This window comes from Mus pahari, chromosome 5, assembly GCF_900095145.1.
Source record: "Mus pahari chromosome 5, PAHARI_EIJ_v1.1, whole genome shotgun sequence".
NCBI classification, from domain to species: Eukaryota; Metazoa; Chordata; class Mammalia; order Rodentia; family Muridae; genus Mus; species Mus pahari.
In genome coordinates, this window is record NC_034594.1 from 140,656,763 (window position 1) to 140,676,077 (window position 19,315).

At 43.5% G+C, this 19,315-nt stretch overlaps 1 protein-coding gene across 4 annotated transcripts in view; it reads right to left on the reverse strand.

Moving 5' to 3' along the window:
• The window catches only part of Pbx1 (PBX homeobox 1), a 312,314-nt gene that overhangs the window by 74,952 nt on the left and 218,047 nt on the right, over positions 1 to 19,315 (reverse strand). For all 4 annotated transcript variants that reach the window (XM_021197270.1, XM_021197268.2, XM_021197266.2 and 1 more), the window contains exons 3-5: positions 15,530 to 15,774; positions 9,456 to 9,646; positions 1,643 to 1,778 (exon numbers count right to left, since the gene is read on the reverse strand). In XM_021197270.1, the coding sequence (XP_021052929.1) occupies positions 1,643 to 1,778; positions 9,456 to 9,646; positions 15,530 to 15,774 (572 nt within the window). The remainder of the gene's footprint in view (positions 1 to 1,642; positions 1,779 to 9,455; positions 9,647 to 15,529; positions 15,775 to 19,315) is intronic.

Sequence of the window (19,315 nt, forward strand, 5' to 3'; positions counted from 1 at the left end):
AAGAAAGGAAATGCAATAGTGGTACCAAGAAATAGAGGATGGCTGACAGATCCCATGAGGTGAATATTAAAAAGGGTGGCTATTGAACTTCTACCGCATGAGGAAGCTTAAGAAAAGTAGTATACATCACTAAATTTGAGAAACATAAACAGCTCTAACATGTATCTTCCAACCAGCCATGCTTGGTAAATGATATAATTAAGACTCTCCAAAAGTAAGAGTCTTCTAGCATCCCACATTGACCCTTGCCAAAAACAAGCCCCCAGCCTATTTGTCTATGAATAGCATCACGATGTTTCTCAGCAGATTTTGCCTCTCAACGTGGAACAGCTTAGCCTACCTGTTGTGATTGTTACTGTGGTGGTGGTGGTGACAGTGTGTGTGTTGGGGGTGGGGGGAAGCAAGGATGGCATGGCCTTGGGATAGATAGAAGAGAGAGAAAGGAGACACAGTGTATAAATAATCCTTTTGGTAAACAAAGTACTCAGCACTTGACTTTCCACCAGGAAGGAGGTAGAAGTTGCTAGAGTCAATGCCAAGATCACTAGTCACAACCTTGACTGACTCCGGACAGGTTCTTCCTCACTTCTAGATAAATTTAAAATCTGGAATTATGGACTTTGGATTGAGTCCACGGAGTAGTTTACGTCTACCACGAAAATGTCTGATGTGTGTGGTTCCCGTCCAAAACTCACGCGTCAGAACCACCATCAGGAGCAAGACACATCATGTCTTCCCATTTCATAGACAAGAAGTCTAAACCTAGACTAAAATGGGCACAATTCTAGAAAACACACTCGGCTGGAATACTTGAGTCTGAATACTGAGGTTCTTCTTTCCTTAAGTGATGCGACTGAAAATGACCTTCAGCTTGGTCGCAGAAGCCACTGAAGGTCTATATGTATGCTGCCTTACCTAAGTGGGTGTTTCTAAAGACCATCACTACTGTAAGGAAGTCTACTTCTCAAATCTAGGGGAGTAGCTAAGTTTTCTGATACTTTTTTTCTATTCTAAGGCAGGGGCTCAATACCCCTTCCTTTTTTTAAAAAAAAATTTTCTGCTCATGTTAAGACATTCCATGTGTATACAACCATTACATCATGCATCTTTCCAGGTCAGTTCTCTCCAAGAGACCTGTTATAATAGTTAATGCATGCTGGAGGGAGGGACACTCAGTGCCATTCCAATGGAACCACAGTGGCATTCTCAATCCCTTCTCCCAATCAGTTATTTGTTGTAGAGTCAGAACACCAAGAGAAAGCATTGACATCCCTTTCATTCAAGTAGTTTAGTTCACCAACTCTTATTAAAGTTCCTGGTTTTGGAGAAAAAAAAAATGCTGAGGAATTAGGAGGAACGGCACAGAAGGTACGGGTATTATATAATAAACACTCCCATTCAGGCAGAGCCTGTCTCTCTTTGCACACTGAATTCTAATTTTTTTCTTCCTTTGGTTGTTTCCCTTGGTTGGGCTTTTAAACTCACCTGGAAACTGTCCCACAAGCACTAAGAGCTTACCTTCCCCTTTCAAGGCTCTCTCTGGTGGATCGTACAAGGCTCGAAGGCCCAAGAAAACCCTCCAAGACCCCCATGAGGCTCCATCAGGAAAGGCTACAAGCTGGCTCTTCAAGGGGTTTCTCACCTGGGAGACTGTGATGCCGCACTTCTTGGCTAACTCCTCTTTGGCTTCCTCACTGGGGTAAGGGTTGCTGAGATGGGAATAGAAATATTCATTCAGAATTTCTGTGGCTTGCTTGTTGAAATTCCGTCTCTTCCGCCTTCAGAACAAGAAAGGGAAAGGGATGAGAAACAAGGTCAAATCAGGCAAGCAGAGAGTTTCTAGAAGAAACAGCTCTGAACAAAGGCTGAGTTCAAGTTAATTTGCAAAAGGGTCAAATGCCCAAACCCCTAAGCACATTTGTTCTGTGGTTCACATGAAGTGGAAAAGAGAATGCAATACATCTGTACGTTCAGGTCACCTTGGGTGTAAATCCTAGAGCAGCTACATACCAACTGGGTGGTGACCGTATGTCACCTAAGCATCAGCTTCTTCAACTGAATGTAAAGAGTTCCAAGGTAGTGTGCAAGGACCATGTACAAGAAGGACTCAGTAGAGCATTTAGCACCAGACAAAAGCCAAAATCAGTGGCTGCATTCCAGGCCCTTGCTTCATGAGCATGAACAAGTCATTCATTCCACCTGTGATGTGTTGGAGCTATGCTTATCCACACATCATTTTGTTTGTTTGTTTGTTTGTTTGCTTGTTTTGTTTTTCGAGACAGGGTTTCTCTGTGTACCCCTGGCTGTCCTGGATGGAACTCAGTCTATAGACCAGGCTAGCCTCGAACTCAGAGATCCACCTGCCTCTGCCTCCAAAATGTTGGGATTAAGGCATGTGCCATCACCATCACCACCTCCACTGCCACGGTTACCACAGCCTGGCTCTATTCTCAGATGAAATACTGTGTTCTAAGTCACTCAGCAGGTATGCTATGGAGATAGTGCAGGTCTGCCTGGCATCCAACCCAGCCTCTTGTTTCTATACAAGGTGCGTCCGTCCGGGCAGTGACACAGAGATTCTGCAGGCCCCGAATTAAAACTAAGTTATCATTTTCTCTCTATTCTATCCCCATGCAAATGCATCCAACATTTTAAAAAGTCATCTGGGTAAGAGGTCAGGAAACTGACTGGAATTAACCCCGGACTGCCTGACCTCCCTCGAACAGACAGAGGACGGTTATTTTGCAGCAGGAGAAGCCGCTAAATGGTAAAACAAAGGTTCACAGAATTCTTCCTCATACACAGGTTGCCAAAAAGGAGAAGACCATTTTTCTCTTCATAAAAGCATTTTTCTGCCTTAAAAAAACAAAAAAACAAAAAAACAGGGGTGCTAATTGAACAAATCTCAAGTGAGAATTACTTTATTGCTTCTTCAATGCCAAGGCCTGTGGGTGGTCGGAAGGCCTCTCTCTAAGAGGACTCTGGGCTCTGTGTAGGCCTGGTTTCCCTCCTTGAAGTGGGTGAAGCCTTCCTTTTTAAATTCTCTCTAATAGCACATTTACCTGCCTTGCTTTTTGTCCAAGTTATTCCTCAAGGAAAAGAATTCCAGAACATCTCTGGTTATATCAGGATAGAAACTTCCAAATTTAGCCAACAGAAAGCACCGGTGGCCTTGCTAGACTGGAAATTTCGCTAATATTGTATTTTCAGGGTCCCTCTTGCATTAATTAACACAATAAAGTACCTGATTTTACCGGATGAACACCATCTGCCCACAGGTATCAACCACATCTGTCTGGGCTATGGCAAGCTCAAGTCACTCTCCCAAATCATGCTGAGTTTCTGGGTCATCCAGCCTCGGAGATTGGACAGATTGGATTTAAAAGCCCAGAGAAAAAAAGAGGCGTGTGTGGAAAGCTCTTGCTTACTGGAAATTCAAGGAAGACAGCCTAGTGGTCAATGCACCCTCTGGGTTTGCCTTCAAAGAACCTTTTGCTGGTTTTCCTACAGAGAGTTGTTTGGGGTCTGGGGAACTGAACCAGGACACGGCCTCTGTCTCTGGGAGAACCCCCAGTCCTTCCGCCCTTTATTTGCAATTAGCATTACAGAGTATTTTTTGGGAGTCTTCCAATTGAGCTCAAAGGAAACCTCTCTGGAATGAGCTAGTGGTGTGGGAATGGTGCCGACAGCTGTTGCTGGCTCTCTTGGCGTCCAGGATACGATCTACCCTAGGTGGTCTCATCTACTCCAACGGACTCGCTTATCACTTGGCTCAGTAGCTGTCTTAATCTGTCTCTGAAATCCCATGGTCAGGACTTTTCAGAAATGTAGTGAAAATAACTTGTGTCTGAGGGTTAAGGCTGAGAGATGAGACAACTGGACAACTGCCTTCCTTGCTTTAGCATTCCTGACTTGTAGATTGATGTTTGTGATCACCACCCAATTAGAGCAGTGATCAGTATGCGTGTGTGTGTGTGTGTGTGTGTGTGTGTCTGTGTGTGTCTGTGTGTGTCTGTGTGTCTGTGTCTGTGTGGGTGTGTGTACAATTTGTATAGTGTGTAGGCAGGCTGTCTGTATATGTCTGTGCACCATGTATATACACTGCTAGAAGAAGGTGTCAGATCTGTTACAGACAGTTATAAATAATTCTAAGTCTATAGAAGAGCACCAAGTTTTTTAAATTGCCTTGTTATTTCTCCCCACCAGGATCTTGGCTTTTGATGTAAGAAAACATAGATGCTCATGGACTATTACAGCATTTTTAAAGACAGAAGCCTGTCTGGTTTGGGTCTATGGGAGACTTCATTTTTTCCCTTTTCTAAAAGAGCCGTGATAATGAGAGGCACAGATGCCCCCTTGCTGCTTACTATCCTCCTCTGACCATGGCCTCACAGCAAGTCCACGAAGTGCTGAACTGTCCCTTTGTTCCAATCCTGATGTCACTGCTATCTTTGAATGGTTTAGATGAGACAGTGTGTTTCACAGCACTGCTGACTAATGGTGTCAAGTGGTGTTTCTGTGATGAGGGAATGCCCTATGTTTGTGTTATCCAATAGAGTAGCCACAGTGACTTGAGGCTACCATGCAGCTGAAATGTGGCTAGTGGAGCTAACAAATTATTTAAGACATATTAGCATTCTAACGACATGCACCTTTAGACTGATGTTTTCAGAAGCCATGCTCAAGCAACCATCATGGAAGAGAGGCCAGTTTAGAACAACCCAGAAACGCCAGATGACTATGGAACCCACTGATTTTTTTTCCCATAAGATAGCCATGTTTCCCTTCAAACAAGAAACATTTCCAGTGAATATTCTATAAGGTGCAGACAGTCTTTCCTCCACTGGCCCACTCTGAGGGACAGAGAGGTCAGCAGTGGTTCACTTCAGACTCTTCCAGTTTAGAACACCCTCATCAGATTCACTATAGAAATCTTCTTAAACCAACATGATCACTACTCATGCCACTAAGCTATAAAATGGATAATATATGCTTATATATAAATATGTTATACAGTTATATAAGTTATTTTATTTATATATTAAAGATATTAATATTTAAATGTGTTAAATATAATATACATAATGGGTGGCCCAGGAATTACTATGAGCACTGTAGTGGGATTACAGAATGAGTATTATGTGTCAGACACTATGTTTGTTTTTCAAATTAACCTTACACGTTCTTATGTAAGGAGCCATTCCCATTTTATAGATAACAAAAACTGAGTCTTTGGGAGGATAAATCACTTGTCTCCGATCACAGGGACCACTGATGCCTCAGTGAGAATTTGAATCCAGTGGCGTTCCAGTGTTTGTGTACTATTTTCTCACAACCAATCCCTAAACACCTCTCTGAGGGTTCTGCTCCTTAAAATTAGGGATTTAAAAATTCTCCCTGGTACAGCTAAGGTGCCCATGGGGTCCATCCTCCTCCTAATCTCTCCAATTCTATACACGTTGTTAGACCATTGTGTCCAGCAACAACATATATGTTCTTATTAACCAAAGACCCTGGTGGCTCCCAGTTTCCTCTATCTCTTCATTTTCTCTACCACAGTGTCTGTCCCAGCTGATACATGTCTGCAGCTAAAAGCAGAATTCCTTTAGGGGCAGGGCCCATGGCTCACTCATATTTGAAAATCTTGGGTCTAACACACAGCAAGCGCTTAGATAGGTAATGCTGCTAAAGTCGAATGAGTATAATCTGCATTGCTTCTAAGATGTCTTCAGCTTCCCGGATCACTTTGCATTTGACAGAGTTCGTAGGTGAATGTTCTAAAGTGTAACATGCAGTTCTATGTTTATCTGTAAGGGTGTGCCCATGAGATCATGAGCTATGAGAAGGGAGGACCCAGATTTATATAGTATATTTGCTATTCTAGGAGCTAAAACACCATTTGGCTAATACCAGGAGACTAATTAGATACATTCGGAATATAGGCTCAGTCCCCCCACTATATTGATCTCTTTTCCTTTGCGTTGGTCCTGTTCTTTGGTGACTCAGAGCACAGTCCAAGAGTACACCTCTGAGCATCCGTATCACTATTGCAAACTCCAGCGCTATACTCCAAGAAAATCGTATAAGCCTTTGCTTCAAAACCACTAGATGCTTAAATTTTTCTCCCCTTAATTCTCTTTAAGAAGACACAATTTGTATTGCTGAATAAACAACCATGCCGGACAGCGCACAGTATAAGATGATAAAAGGGTGAATGAAATGTTAAGTTCAATGTTGCTGGCATCCTTACAAAGGTACAAAGAAATGATGGGACCCGAGTTGGAGAAACCCAGGCCAAGAGCTCAGCTTAAAAGTAAGAGGCCCGGGATTGTAAGGTCCCTGACCCTGGCATATATGGATAGCTTCTCCTTCACGTGACTGGGATGGTGACCACAATGGGGTTTCGCCTTGTGATTAGGTTAAAGTTTTAATCAGGAGTTTCTCCTGCAGGCCACCTGAAAGAAAGAAAGAGAGAGAGAGAGAGAGAGAGAGAGAGAGAGAGAGAGAGAGAGAGAGAGAGAGAAAGGAAGGAAGCAAGCAAGCAAGCAAGCAGTCTGACTGTGAAATGCTTCTAGAGAGGGCTTGCCTGGACAAACCAAAGCTCTGTAAGTCTTGCAGGGATCAAGAGGGCTTATTGCACCTAAAGCTCAGATGTAGTCCCTGACTCTGGTGAGTTTGGCTGCAGCTTTTGCTGAGGACCCAGTAGAGTTATTCCCAAACTGAAGCCTACGAAACTGCCAGGGTATAAACTTGTATGGTCTTAAGTTGCTACATTTGTGGTAATCTGCTACAGAGTAACTGAAAGCTGATACAAGGCACTTCCCTTCCCTAAGGAGTGTAACAGTCACTTCTACACACCTATTAGATCACCAAGACTAATCCCATTACGAAATCAAGTCCTCTTTGTATTTAGTTTATCTTCCGTGAAATCTTTTCTGATGAGGTCCCGCCCATCAGATGCACCGTGCAGGGTTGGAGGGAGGGGTGTACAGGATGGGATATGAATATCCACAGTGAATGCAGAATCTCTCTCTCTCCCCGGGGTTGGCCTAGCTCTCTTGTCCAGTTATGGGTAGGAGGTGAATTCCCTAAGCAGGAAGTTTGGGTCAAGCTGTTATTCGTGAGCCAGGCTTTGCAGCACCCTAGGCGGGCATTTAGGCTGATGTCTTGCTGGCAAGTCTAGCCATATAAAGAAATGAGCCGGCCAGTGACAAGAGGCTGGCTGCTTCCGAGGGTCCGGTGTGGTGATTTGGAGGTTTCTTACCCAAGCAGGAAAGAGAGCCTGCCTTAGAGTGACTTCCCTTCTGGTTCCAAATGGAATCACCTAGACAGAGGCCAGAGAAAGGAACGAATGTGAACCAGACATAGCTAGCTAGTGGTAGTGTCTTTTTAGACCCGGACCTTCAGCCAGGTGCAGTGGGATTGATGCTAAGAGAGACCCGTAAACACTTTGGTCCACTTCTGCTCGTTTCTCCAGTTTCTCTCTTGAGAAGCAACAACCAAACAAAACCAACCAACCCAAAACACTAACCAACTGAACAACTACCACCACAAGGAAAAGTCTAGACCCAGCGTATCTTTTCTTTTTTCCTTCTCCCCTATTGCAACCCCCCAACAAAGATCTGCCAATGTAAATAGCAACTCCAGCATCTTAATTAAGGGAGTTACCATGGGGATGTAAGCAACACATGCTGTACAGTGGCGGCTGCAGCCTAGAGGAAGGACCAAGACAGAAGCCACCAGTCACTCACATGGTGTAGAATGGCTGCCTTAAAGAAACCAGGCTGGCTGTAGGCCACCTGGCAAGAGAGACAGACAGACAGACTCCTGCTGAAGGACCGATTTTACCAGTGCCCATATCCTTTCACCCAGATGGGCAAGCTGTCTCCCTTTTATTTAAGATTTTATTTGTATTTTTCATTATATGTATATGCTTGGGGTGTGCCTATGTATGGCTAGTGTACCTGTGGAGGTCACTAGTGTAATGCCTGTGTACCTGTCCAGGTCAGAGAAGGGCTTCAGTTCCCCTGAACTTATAGGCAGTTACAAGCTACTCCTCATGTTCTCACTGGGAACTGAGCTCAGGTCCTCTGCCAAGACAGTCTGTGATCTTAATGGCTGAGCCATCTCTTCTGTCTTGTCCCCCATTTAACCTTCCATTGACTGCAGGATTCTTTTGGTCTCCAGGTGTATCTTGCTGTCTGGCATTCTCATTCTGTATCTCGTGCAACCCAAAAACATGCAGAAGAAAGGGAGTTGGGAGAAGATGCTGGAAAGTTTTAAATAGGTCCACCGACCACTAAACACCACCACTGTGAAGAGAAAGAGAAGATGCCAGTGGGACTGAATGATGCATGACATCAGAGAGGAAAGCAATCCTGGAAGGGCCACGAATCTTTCAGTCTAATCCAAAAGGAACAAAACTATATACACCATGAAATGGTGTACAGACCATGACATAGTAACATTGGATAACAAAAGCTTTAGGCAGAGAATATTTTCCAGAGTTGTGCAGGCACAAAAGATGACCAACTGAAGATGAACTGGGGATTACAAGCATACTTAAACTATGACACGTATTTGTAGACCAATTATCAAAATCTCCTTCTAGAGTAAAGGCAAAGTCTGATTAGTACTGTCTCAGAGGCTGGAGAAGAAAAGCCACAGGTTCTAATCCATTGGTCCATAGAGTAGAAGAATTAGGAATTGGTTCTTAGTCTTTTGCTTTAAATTCTGTTTTTTAAAAGGGTTATTTAAGACTTTTTTTTTTGAACTTACTTATAAGTTCAAAATGTTTGTACTTATAAGTAAGGCCATGAATACCACTAAAGCCAGATAGAAAACATCAAACCAAGCCATTGGGTCCCTTATCAAGCCACTTTCTTGACTCTATGCTCAGGGAAGCATGGGTTGCTCAACTCTGAACTTCTTAAGCGGCTCGCAGTATTGTGCATGGTAATCTACTACAGAATAGTTCTTGAATTTAATGGAGTTCTCTCTCTCTCCTGTATGGGAAAGATCCTGGCTTTCACACAGTTAGTAGCCTTCTTGGAGGAAAAGTGTCACTATGGTGTGCTAATAGTGGCAGTCAGCACATCATTATGATATGTCCCTGTAAGACAAGGAAACAGTGCTGTGTAACAACAACAACAACCACAAACACCCTTCCAGGCCTCTCACTGTCACCTATGCTGCTCACCTAAAGGAACAGCAGGAATAAACATTATCTCCTGCAATCATGAATTCTGTCAGCACTACATGAAACCAATGAGCTATCGTGTCTCTCAGTCTGTGTTTCTCAGACCTTAGACCTTCACACAAGCTAGCGTATGGCACAGCATTCAATGCAGAAGAATTGAAGCTTTGGAGAGAGAGCCAACCCATGAATCCAGATCCTGCGGGATTCTCTTTAAAGGACCTGACAGCCTTTCTAGACGACAACACATAGGACTCACCTCGCATCCAGAAACCGGGAGCGCAGGATCATGACGGCCTCGCATGTGCTCTGTTTCAGCTGCATCTGGATGGAGCTGAACTTGCGGTGGATGATGCTCACCATCCGCTCGATCTCCTTCGGAGAGATGGGCCTGGTCCGGCTTTGCTCTCGAAGGAGGTTCATCACATGGGTGGTGAATTCATTGCATGCCTGCAGTGGTGACACGGTGAACATGGGGTGAACTAAAATATCTGGCTTGGCAAACAGAGTCCACAATATGGGGCTGGGGTGCTTTTTCTAGACACTGGTGTAAGTGAAGAAAACTAGAAGGCTTTATGATATTTTGTCAAATGTGATAGCTAGAATAAATGATAGTGTAGAAAATCCTTTTCTCTCCAGTGAGTCGAGCTCTACGGTTTGGCACTGGCTTCAACTTCGTAACAGAAAATAAAATTCTGAATCATTTTAACATCATTCTTTTTCCTTGTGATTTTATGACATTGAAAGGGGAGATACTTAACATCCATCCCTGCCTTTTGCCCATATGTTAAGAGCAGAGTGACTTGGGGTCAAATACATTATGAGCTTTCTCTGTCTTTCTCATTATTCCTGATATGGTAGGACTTCCAAATATTCAATTTTGAGATACATAAACAGCCAAAAGAGTTTAAGTGGAATCAAAAAATAAAAAGCTCTGTAGCTCTTCCTGGAGATTTCTCATTACTTGGCTTTGAGTTTTCTCTAAAGAAGCCCTTTCGTGCGTTGAATATAACACAGAGGGTGTACCCTCATAAACCTTATAAAAAAGAGCATCCAGTGTGATTTAGAGGGTCCACAAAGCACCCTGGTAGGAGCATATTATCAGCTAGTCATGGAAGTCAAAGTAGAAATCTACTGTCTCTACTTCTTTCTTTTCCAGTTGGGAAAACCACGGTCCAAAGGGAAAAAGGGATTTTCCCAAAGTTATACAGGAGGCACAAAAGGGCTAAAATGAGACCCAAAAGCTTCCTATCATTATGGGCCTGGAAATTCAGAGCCTGAACTCACTCTTTGGGAAACCACCACCCTCTCTTTCAGTTACTAATACTTAACATCTGTAGTCTAATTTCGTTAGGTGAACACTCAATACAACATCTATTCACAGATTAACTCACAACACTGCTATAAAACTGTATTAGATTTGTAATGAAAAGAGCAAGATGGTACTTTGAGAACTTCAAACTTAGGACTCAAAGGACTCTGAATTTAATACAAAGAGCAGAAACTTGCTTATTATTGACATTATAGTATAAAGCTCTTCATATGTGTCAATAACGCAGCAGTGATAACAGGAGCTCACGGACTATTTATTGAAGCATCCTTTGAGTTTGGATGACCAAAAGAAATTGGTAGAGGCACCCACAGGGTGTCAGCTGAACGACACAGAGGAAGCCTGCTTTGAACCCTGCTCCCGTGACCACTGATACAAATTCTTGCATTACCAAAAGGCACATTTCATTCATCCAAGAGATTTAATTCTTCTTGAACCCTCTACCACACTAAATGGTACTCATGATCTTGTGCAGAGGGACCTAAATGTAAAGAAGAGCTCTTGTATGGACCAGGAAGTGGGAGAGTGACAGGCTGCCTGGGTCCCTGCCTATAGACTTTGGCAGCAGTGGCATTTGAGGAAAGTTCTTTAATGTACTGTGTTTCTCTTCCCTTTGTAAACTGGGGATGATAACATGCTACCTAACAAGGCACAGCAGAGATCTGCAGAGTTACTATGTGTGCAGTGCTAATATGGGCCAACAAATGCTTGGCTTCATAACATACAAGATACCCTAGGGCCTGAAGAGATGGCTCAAAAGTGAACCACATTTAATGCTTGCAGGATTTCTTGCAGAGGACATGGGTTTTGTTCTCAGCACCCACATGGCAGATCACAACCATCTGCAGCTCTAGCTCTAGGGTATCTGGTGCATTTTTCTGGCCCCCTTAGGCAGTGCACACATGTGGTATACTTAGAAACATTCAGGCAAAACAATTATACATAAAATAAATAAATAAATATAGAGGTGACTTAGAAATCCACCATACTATCCTGACAAGAGTAAACATCTGCAGACTTCATTTCAGTCTTGGTAAAATGAATATGACAATAAATGTCTCCTTTTCCACTCTGCAGGAATATGCTGAAAAAAGAGCCACAGATGGCTCTACGTAGTATTCTCCATTCAGAAAAGTGTGAAAAGGGTGTGGATCTGTTACAGTCTTATTCCCAAGCCAAACCTAGGCTCTGGAACTGTAACACAAAGAAGTGGAAGTGAAATCTGGCAGTGAGCTAGCAGGGATTCCGAGGCCCCCATGACATAGAGTAGAGAGGGCTAGGCTCATAGCAAGCCCACAGCCATCTTTCTGGACTACAGCATCCCCTACCTCTAGGGGATTGTCGGGGGCAGGAGCTGCAGGCTAGGAGGGGTTGTCAAATTTACCAGCTCTCAGCTGGAAAGCCACAGTGCTTGGCTAATAATAACGTGTTCCATTACAGTGAATCAAAATACTCACAATGTCTGGTGTTTAGTCAGGGCATTTTATTCCAGGGCCTTTTATGCTCTGCAATGAGCAGACAGTGGAGTCCTTCCACCCACTGCTGAGGTGGAGCAAAGCAGCTGCTAAGCAGCTGGGAAAATACACAACCGAGGTTCAAGCTCTCTAAGCCTGTCTTAGATGAACAGGGCAAAATGATCCAGATTCTTCTAGGACCTGAACTGCCTACGGCAACCCCTCAGCTCCCCACCATGGCAGTGTTAGAAGCTGGGCTGCTTCTGTTCACTCAAGAGCTTAGAGTCTACCAGTAAGGTATGTATTTGAGGATAAAACATAATAGATTCCTCAAGGTCCAATGGCCTTTGCTGTAGACAAGTAAGGGAACCATGATGAAGAGCTCGAGCTGCCTTGTGGAGCAGAGCTTCTACAAAGAAGCTTCCCACGGGTAGCTGGAGACACAGCAAACTAAAGAGAAGCCCATGTAGGGAACCTTACAAGGTTCTAGATTTTGGCCGACATCCTGCACGTCAACTCATCTTCTTCCTGACTCCTTCAGACTGAAATGTGGCACCAGTCTCATTCACAGGGATAAGTGGAATCCTAGAGCTCCCTTTGCTGTGAACTGAGTTATCCTATCCCAGGTTAGCACTGGAGACTTAGCTCCGTTAATGCTCCCGTGGCATCGTTTACGAAAGCTGACGAACTCCTCAGAGGCGTTTGTACAAGTATGTTAGCTCTTCACTATCTTAGTCACCAACATTGTCTGCTACAGAAGTGTTTAATTAATGTCATTTAATAGTGATGATGGTTTCTAGAAGTTTCTTTATTTAATAACCTTGGGATAAAATAGTAGCTTGTTCAGGTGGGTCTGTTTGGAGGGCTGGGGATGAGGGATGAGTTAGAAGTTAATTATCCTGTGGTTATCTGTTATCAATATACAAAGAACGAAACAAAGGTGGCAGAATTTGACAGTGACAACTACTAACATGGAGGATGACATTTTACTTGACTGAGGTTCCCTCCTTTTAACAAAGCCCCCATGAGGAACTGTTGCAGAAGAATGAAGAAGATGGATCTCTCACACTCGCCAGCTAAAAGGTTAACAGTGCCATCGCCGTGCAAGCTGCTATTTATTGTAATTAACAAACTAATTTTAATAAATTATTAAGCATCCAGAATGTGTTAAGCAGAGTTCACTTCTTACCCCCCAAACTGTCCACATAAATAAGGAGACATGACGCTTTACTTCTCAAATCTAATAAATACACGAGACAGGTCGGCCACTGCGACATTTGCATAATCTGCTCTGTACTCGTGGGGTTTTCCCTAAGTTCTTCACGTCCAACATCTTTATGATTTAGGATAGGCAGGAATCCATGAGAAATTTCTAGAGAGAGCACTTTTATCACTAGCTTGATGTCAGCAGCCCAAACCACAGAGATAACAGGACATGCTTCTTATTCAGTGTTGACCAGTGTCCCCACCTTACATTTACTAAATGGAGGCAAGCCTTGTTTCAACAAGACTGTTTGGCTTAAGGGTCACAACCGGACTCTATGTCAACCTCTACTTCTCACTGGATGTGCGACCTCAGCATCATGTTTACCATCTTTCACCTCACCTTCCTCATCTGCGTTGAAAGGTCCTAGGCATCCAACATCAAAAATGGCTTGAAGATCAAGCGCAATTGCACTGGCCCAGATGTTTTGCAATAGTGAGTATGTTATTGAAATGGGCTACTACTTACTGCCTGAGAGGTCAAATTTTCCATGGAGATGGGAGAGGGAGAAGAAGGGAGCTTCAATGGAGAAATCAGTTCTGTGCTATCTTCATCCCAAACTAACAATGAAGCCATCTTTCAGCACCTCCAAGCCCAACATGCACTGCAGTTGCATGACTGGAGGAAGCTGCATTTATTCTAAGGTTCTCTCATGGGTTGCTTAACTGGCATGAATTACCCGAGATGTCAGATCTAGGCAGGTTGCCGGGAAGAAGCCATGCTTCCTGGAGAAGGTGAAGTAAGAGTAGTGCAGAGGGGATAAACCAAGAGGCCATCCAGAGATCTTTGTAAGAAAAGTCTGTACATGCATTGTCTAAAGTCACCCCACTGAGTTAGAACTGAGTCCCGGTTTGGATTATCCAGGTGGGGAAAGCACCATTAATAGGCAGGCCAACTTATCCCAGACTCTCCTGAGACCTGAGACACATCCCCAGAAGCCAAGAGTGTGTCAAGAACACGTGTTCTTTTCCAAGAACACACAGGGTAATGTCCCCACAGTTCTTAACATGTTGACTTTTTTTTTCCCTTCCTTCAGCTTCCACTATACCTTCTCTGATGGTTGAATTTCACTGTGCCTAACTAAAGGAGGCACTGCATTTCCTCCTGTCTAAGGGAGTGGATTCTGTGGGTATTCATTCCAAAGGTGGACAGGAGTACAACCATGAAACTTTCTCTACTTTAAATTTTAAAATGTCTATTTCTATTTTAAAATTTAAATTTTCTATTACATTCACATTTGCCAGCTACCCAGGCAGTCATAAGTAGACTGCTTTTTTTTTTTTTTTCTTTTTCGGCCCACGAAAATAGTAAAAGAAAATCTAATTCAAGGAAAAGACAGTCTTATAGAACCTGAGTTCAGCATCGAATTCAACGGTGACAATGAATATATCTGTCGGTTAAATAAATGGAGAAGAGCTGGGTGTTAAAGGACTCCTGATAGAGCAGTACTGGTCACAATGGCTGGAGAAATGACACTGATAGAGAAGTCCCAGTGTACGGGGACAGGTGGGGTTTTCCCTAACAGGGTTAGCTCTGTTACCATATGGCATCTCATTTCTTTACGCTGCTTTGTGTCTTAAAGCAATCCTATTCTTTCCAGAGGACTTATGACCCTTCATAACTCTATAGTCTTCTGTCAAACACCTGCTCCTTTGGAGTATAGTAAGCAGGTCCAGGACATTATCAAAAGCATGCTAGGATTGGGCTTGAGGATGATGTGGCCCTAAAGTATCTCTTGAGATGACCTGTTATCTTTGTGGAGAACTGTACGTCATACCACATATCACACATAAAGAAGAGGGCATGTTTGTCTCAGTTGATCCCAGCATGGAAAGGTCAGGTTCACGCGTCCCTTCCCATGGAGTTCCCTGAGCATTCAAAAGAATACTGCTCTTTAACTAAACAGCGAGCAGCAGTCGAAGAAAGCCAGCAATCAGGTTGCAACACTGACAATGGTCCGTGTGCTCTAGGGAGAGCCCAAATGCATTCTGCATTCTACAAATGTTCTAGAGTTCTCAGCACAGGCTATTCCTTACATTGACTATTCAGATTTCTTATAGTCATCATTTACAACGTTATGTTTTTTTAGTATCTTGCCCCATGTAAGGCCTAGGCTTTCAATAGTTGAGACCAGGGTCTTGAAGGGACTCAAGACTAAGCTGATAAGCCCTGACCTATGGGAAAGGCCCAGACAACTCAAGTTCGCAGGCTATGAGGTTGTGGTTTGTTCTGCCCTTCCTTGGCCGATGGCCACCATGATGCCCAGTCAGTAGGGGTGTGGTTACCTGCTCATACTTCTCCAGCTCTGTGTGGTAGATTTGTCTGATCTGTGAGAGTTTGGCTCTGTAATCGGAATGCTCCACTGAGTTGTCTGAACCTGCACCCCCAGAAGCTGCCGCTGCCGCCGCCGCCGCTGCTGAACCTCCGCCCTTCTCAGGCCCCGCCACTCCTTCTGCTAGCAGCATGTTGTCCAATCGCATGAGCTGGGGGTCTGTGGGCTCCTCTTCTTGGGCTCCCCGAATACTCAAAACTACAGAGAAAGACAAAGGGGAGAAAAGAATTAGCAGCAGCAACTCAGGAGAACCATTTACCACACACAAAATACAAGAACCCAACTGTGTCCCTCAGTCAAGCCAGCTTCCAGATCAAGTGTCATATGGCATGTGGAGGACAGAGGACAGGCAGGCCACCAACTGAGAGGATGGGGATGAGGAAGGAGACACCTGCTTTGCTCCAAAGAAACTACTTATCTGAGGTACCCAGAACAGGAGAACAGTGGGGCTGGGACCAGGAGAAGGGGCATGGGGAGTTAGTATGCCATGCGTGGGATTTCTCTTGGGGAAGATGTAAGGTGTGTGTCACACCTATAATCTCAGGACTTAGTGAGATCCTAGGAGGATCAGGAGTTCAAGGTCATCAATGTGTCCATGTGTTGGTGCATGTGTGTGTGTACATATATATTCGCTCACAAGCATGTGTGTTATATGCCAGCCTGGGATATCTGAGGCCTTGCTCTACCTATCTCATAAAGAGATGGATGATGGTAGTGGTCACACAACCATGTAAATTTAGTTAATGCCACTAACCTGCACACTACAAAAATCAACAAAATTCTCATTATATGTGTTTTACTACAAGCAATGTTAGACTACAAACATTAATTATAAGGGAATGTGATTTTTTTTTTAAACTTTAATCTTCAAACTGCCAGGTTTCAAGCAAAAAAAGCCATTTCTTTATTTCTTACTTTTAGATTTCTGTTTGTGGCTTTTACTCTGCCAACTTTCTTTGTAATACTGAATTAACTTGTATTGTCATTTCCAAAATAACTTCAGCAAGGTAAATCCAGTCCATGGAATTAAATCTTGAGAGCTTTTCCCTGAACAAGCTGAAGGAATAGTCTAGAAAAATACAAAGACAAACCAACCCCAGTGTAGGGATTCGCTGGTTTTAAAACCAAGCTCCATCTATGCTGGGTGGGAAGCTCTCTGTTCTGTGTAAAGCAAGGGCGTGGTCTTTGTCAGAAGATGTTTTCCTAGATTCACCAAACCCTGGGTTCTGGTTGAAAAAAGTTTCAGATCAAAACCAGGGTACGTTTTAGGGAAGCATCACTACTTTGTGGGTGGGGGTGACTTGAACTGAAAGAGATGACGTGATTATGCAGACCAGCTTACAAGAGAGAGGCTTCCGTACCTCTTGCACACCACCTGCCTTACGATAAACAAACCATACAACTAAACCCAGTTGTGTCATCAGCCGCCAAGTCTTTGTTGAAAGAGAATAAGAAAAACATTTTCAATGTTGGAAAAGACAAATAAATAACAAAAAAGGAGAGAATTCTGAGAAAAGAAGAGGAGGGAAGGACAGTGATAGAGGAGATGGAAATCTAGATCCTAGTAGATGAACAAGAACTTTGACCTGTTTAGGATACCAAGAGAACAGACCAGAGAAATCTATCTCCCTATTTAAGGTATGAAGCGAACAGACAAGAGCTAACTGCCTCCTAGGCAGCCCTCCCTACCCCAGGGGCAGTGGTGGGGCAGATAGGGATGAGCACAACATAAGAGGATGCAAAGATAAGACCAGACTTTCTCGGTAATGCCAGTATCACTGCTGGCTGTGCCCACATGCTCCTGGCTCCCAACAGATAGCATCCTTGTCATTTCATTCTGAAGGAAACTCCAGTTCCTGGTTCAGAAGAAAAACTACAGTGTGGCTTTCTTCCAACACAGGAGGAATGTCAAAAGTTGGCAGTAAAGGTTACCAAGGGTACTGCTTGATGAAGACAGGAAGGAAAGACATAGATGAGAAAAGAAAGCTACCTACACACACCATGACACTTCGGCATCTATTAGATTTTTTTCCCCCTTTCACACCAAAAGTTCTTCCACGTACAAATCGAGTTGATACAGTGGGGATAACTGTAAGGTGAAGCAACTGTACTGGAGGATCCCCCTCAATGAAATCTTATTCTGGTCAGCTCAGAGCTTTCTCTAGAAACAGCCCTTTGAGTGACTATGGACAACAGAGCCGTGCTCTTCTGTCTGATGAACATTTTTATTCAGATCTACAAAATCCTCTGACAAACTCAATACCAACAAAGGCTCCTTCCGATAGGGACTAGGTGGGAACACTACTTCCTGCGTGACCTACATGCCAGGCTCTGAAGACACTGAGCACCTAGTCTTCCACACTTGGGCCTCAAAGCCCGGCTGTCACCACATCCAAGGTAGGTAGGTACGAAGGCATCACTTGTAGGGTTTATAGGTGTGTCTCTTTGCTTGGTGAATTTTAATCACTTCATCAAAAAGATATTTATGAGCCCCTCACAAGTTTTCAAAAAGAAATTACCTCTGAGCTATTAAAAATGAATACACTGTTTTAGATTGATTATTTAAGATGATCAATCAAATACCATTCTGAGGAAATATTTGAATCCCCATTCATTCGTTCGTTCATTCATTTATTTGTCCATTCAACAAGGTCTTACTATACACATCCATGCTGGCCTCAAGCTCATAAGACCCCTGCTTGGCCTCTACTGTATGCTAGGATTATAAATATGTCTCACTATACCAGTCTCTAAATCCAGTCTTCTTACTCAGAGATCTAATATATTTTCTTCAGAATAAACCAAATCAAACTCCCTGGGATTAAAAAAAAAAAAAAATTCCCACGATGTTTCATAAGACAATAATGCGACCAAAGATGTCTCCTGGTGACTCTGCAGTCTATGGTCCTTGCACATGGCCCGTCACTAAGGCATGGTGATAGATATCCATCATCCTTTCTTATCCACAGCTACCCAGTCAACAAGAACATGTTGCTCATCAGTCGGCGCCTGCCCGCCCAGGCAATGCCTGCCCAAGGCAACGTTAGGTATTCCTCTCCTCCAACAGCGCAGGTGCCAAAGATGGCCTCCTAAACTCCCAGATGTAGCAAAAGCAATTGTGAGGAAGAAGAAAGGTAGACCAACTGGTCCTCAGGCAAGTGGCCATGAACAGGTTCATACTGCTGGTCCCCATATGTCTGATATTTCCTGAGAAAATTCTCTCTCCCTACCCCTCTGGGCTTCAGTCATGCCTGTGCCTCCGTGCTTTTAAAGAACCAAGTTCCTCCTTATCAACTCTCCTCAACCTAATGAAGAGTGTGCTTGTCCTTGATATTTTTGATATTTTTAATAAGGCAGGGAACTCCCTCAGGGTGCTGCAGGGGGAATGCAGAGGACAATAGTGGCCTATTGTAAAATAGCCCTTGCCTACCCAGACTGCAAGTTTCCACGGACAGTGCATGGGGATGCACTGATTCCTGGGTGGGGAGAGATTTACCTAGGTAGAGGTGGGGCGGGCAACAATAAAGGAGTTTAATTTTTACATGGTAATTGCTTTAATTGAATACTCATTCAGAGGAAATTGGGTTTGCCAAGACTTATTACAATTGTTTTACAGACATGTAAAGAAAGGTTCTACCAGAGATATGAAAGTAAGAGAATAAAAAGATGCAGAAAAAAAGGAAGAAGAAGAAGAAGAAGAAGAAGAAGAAGAAGAAGAAGAAGAAGAAGAAGAAGAAGA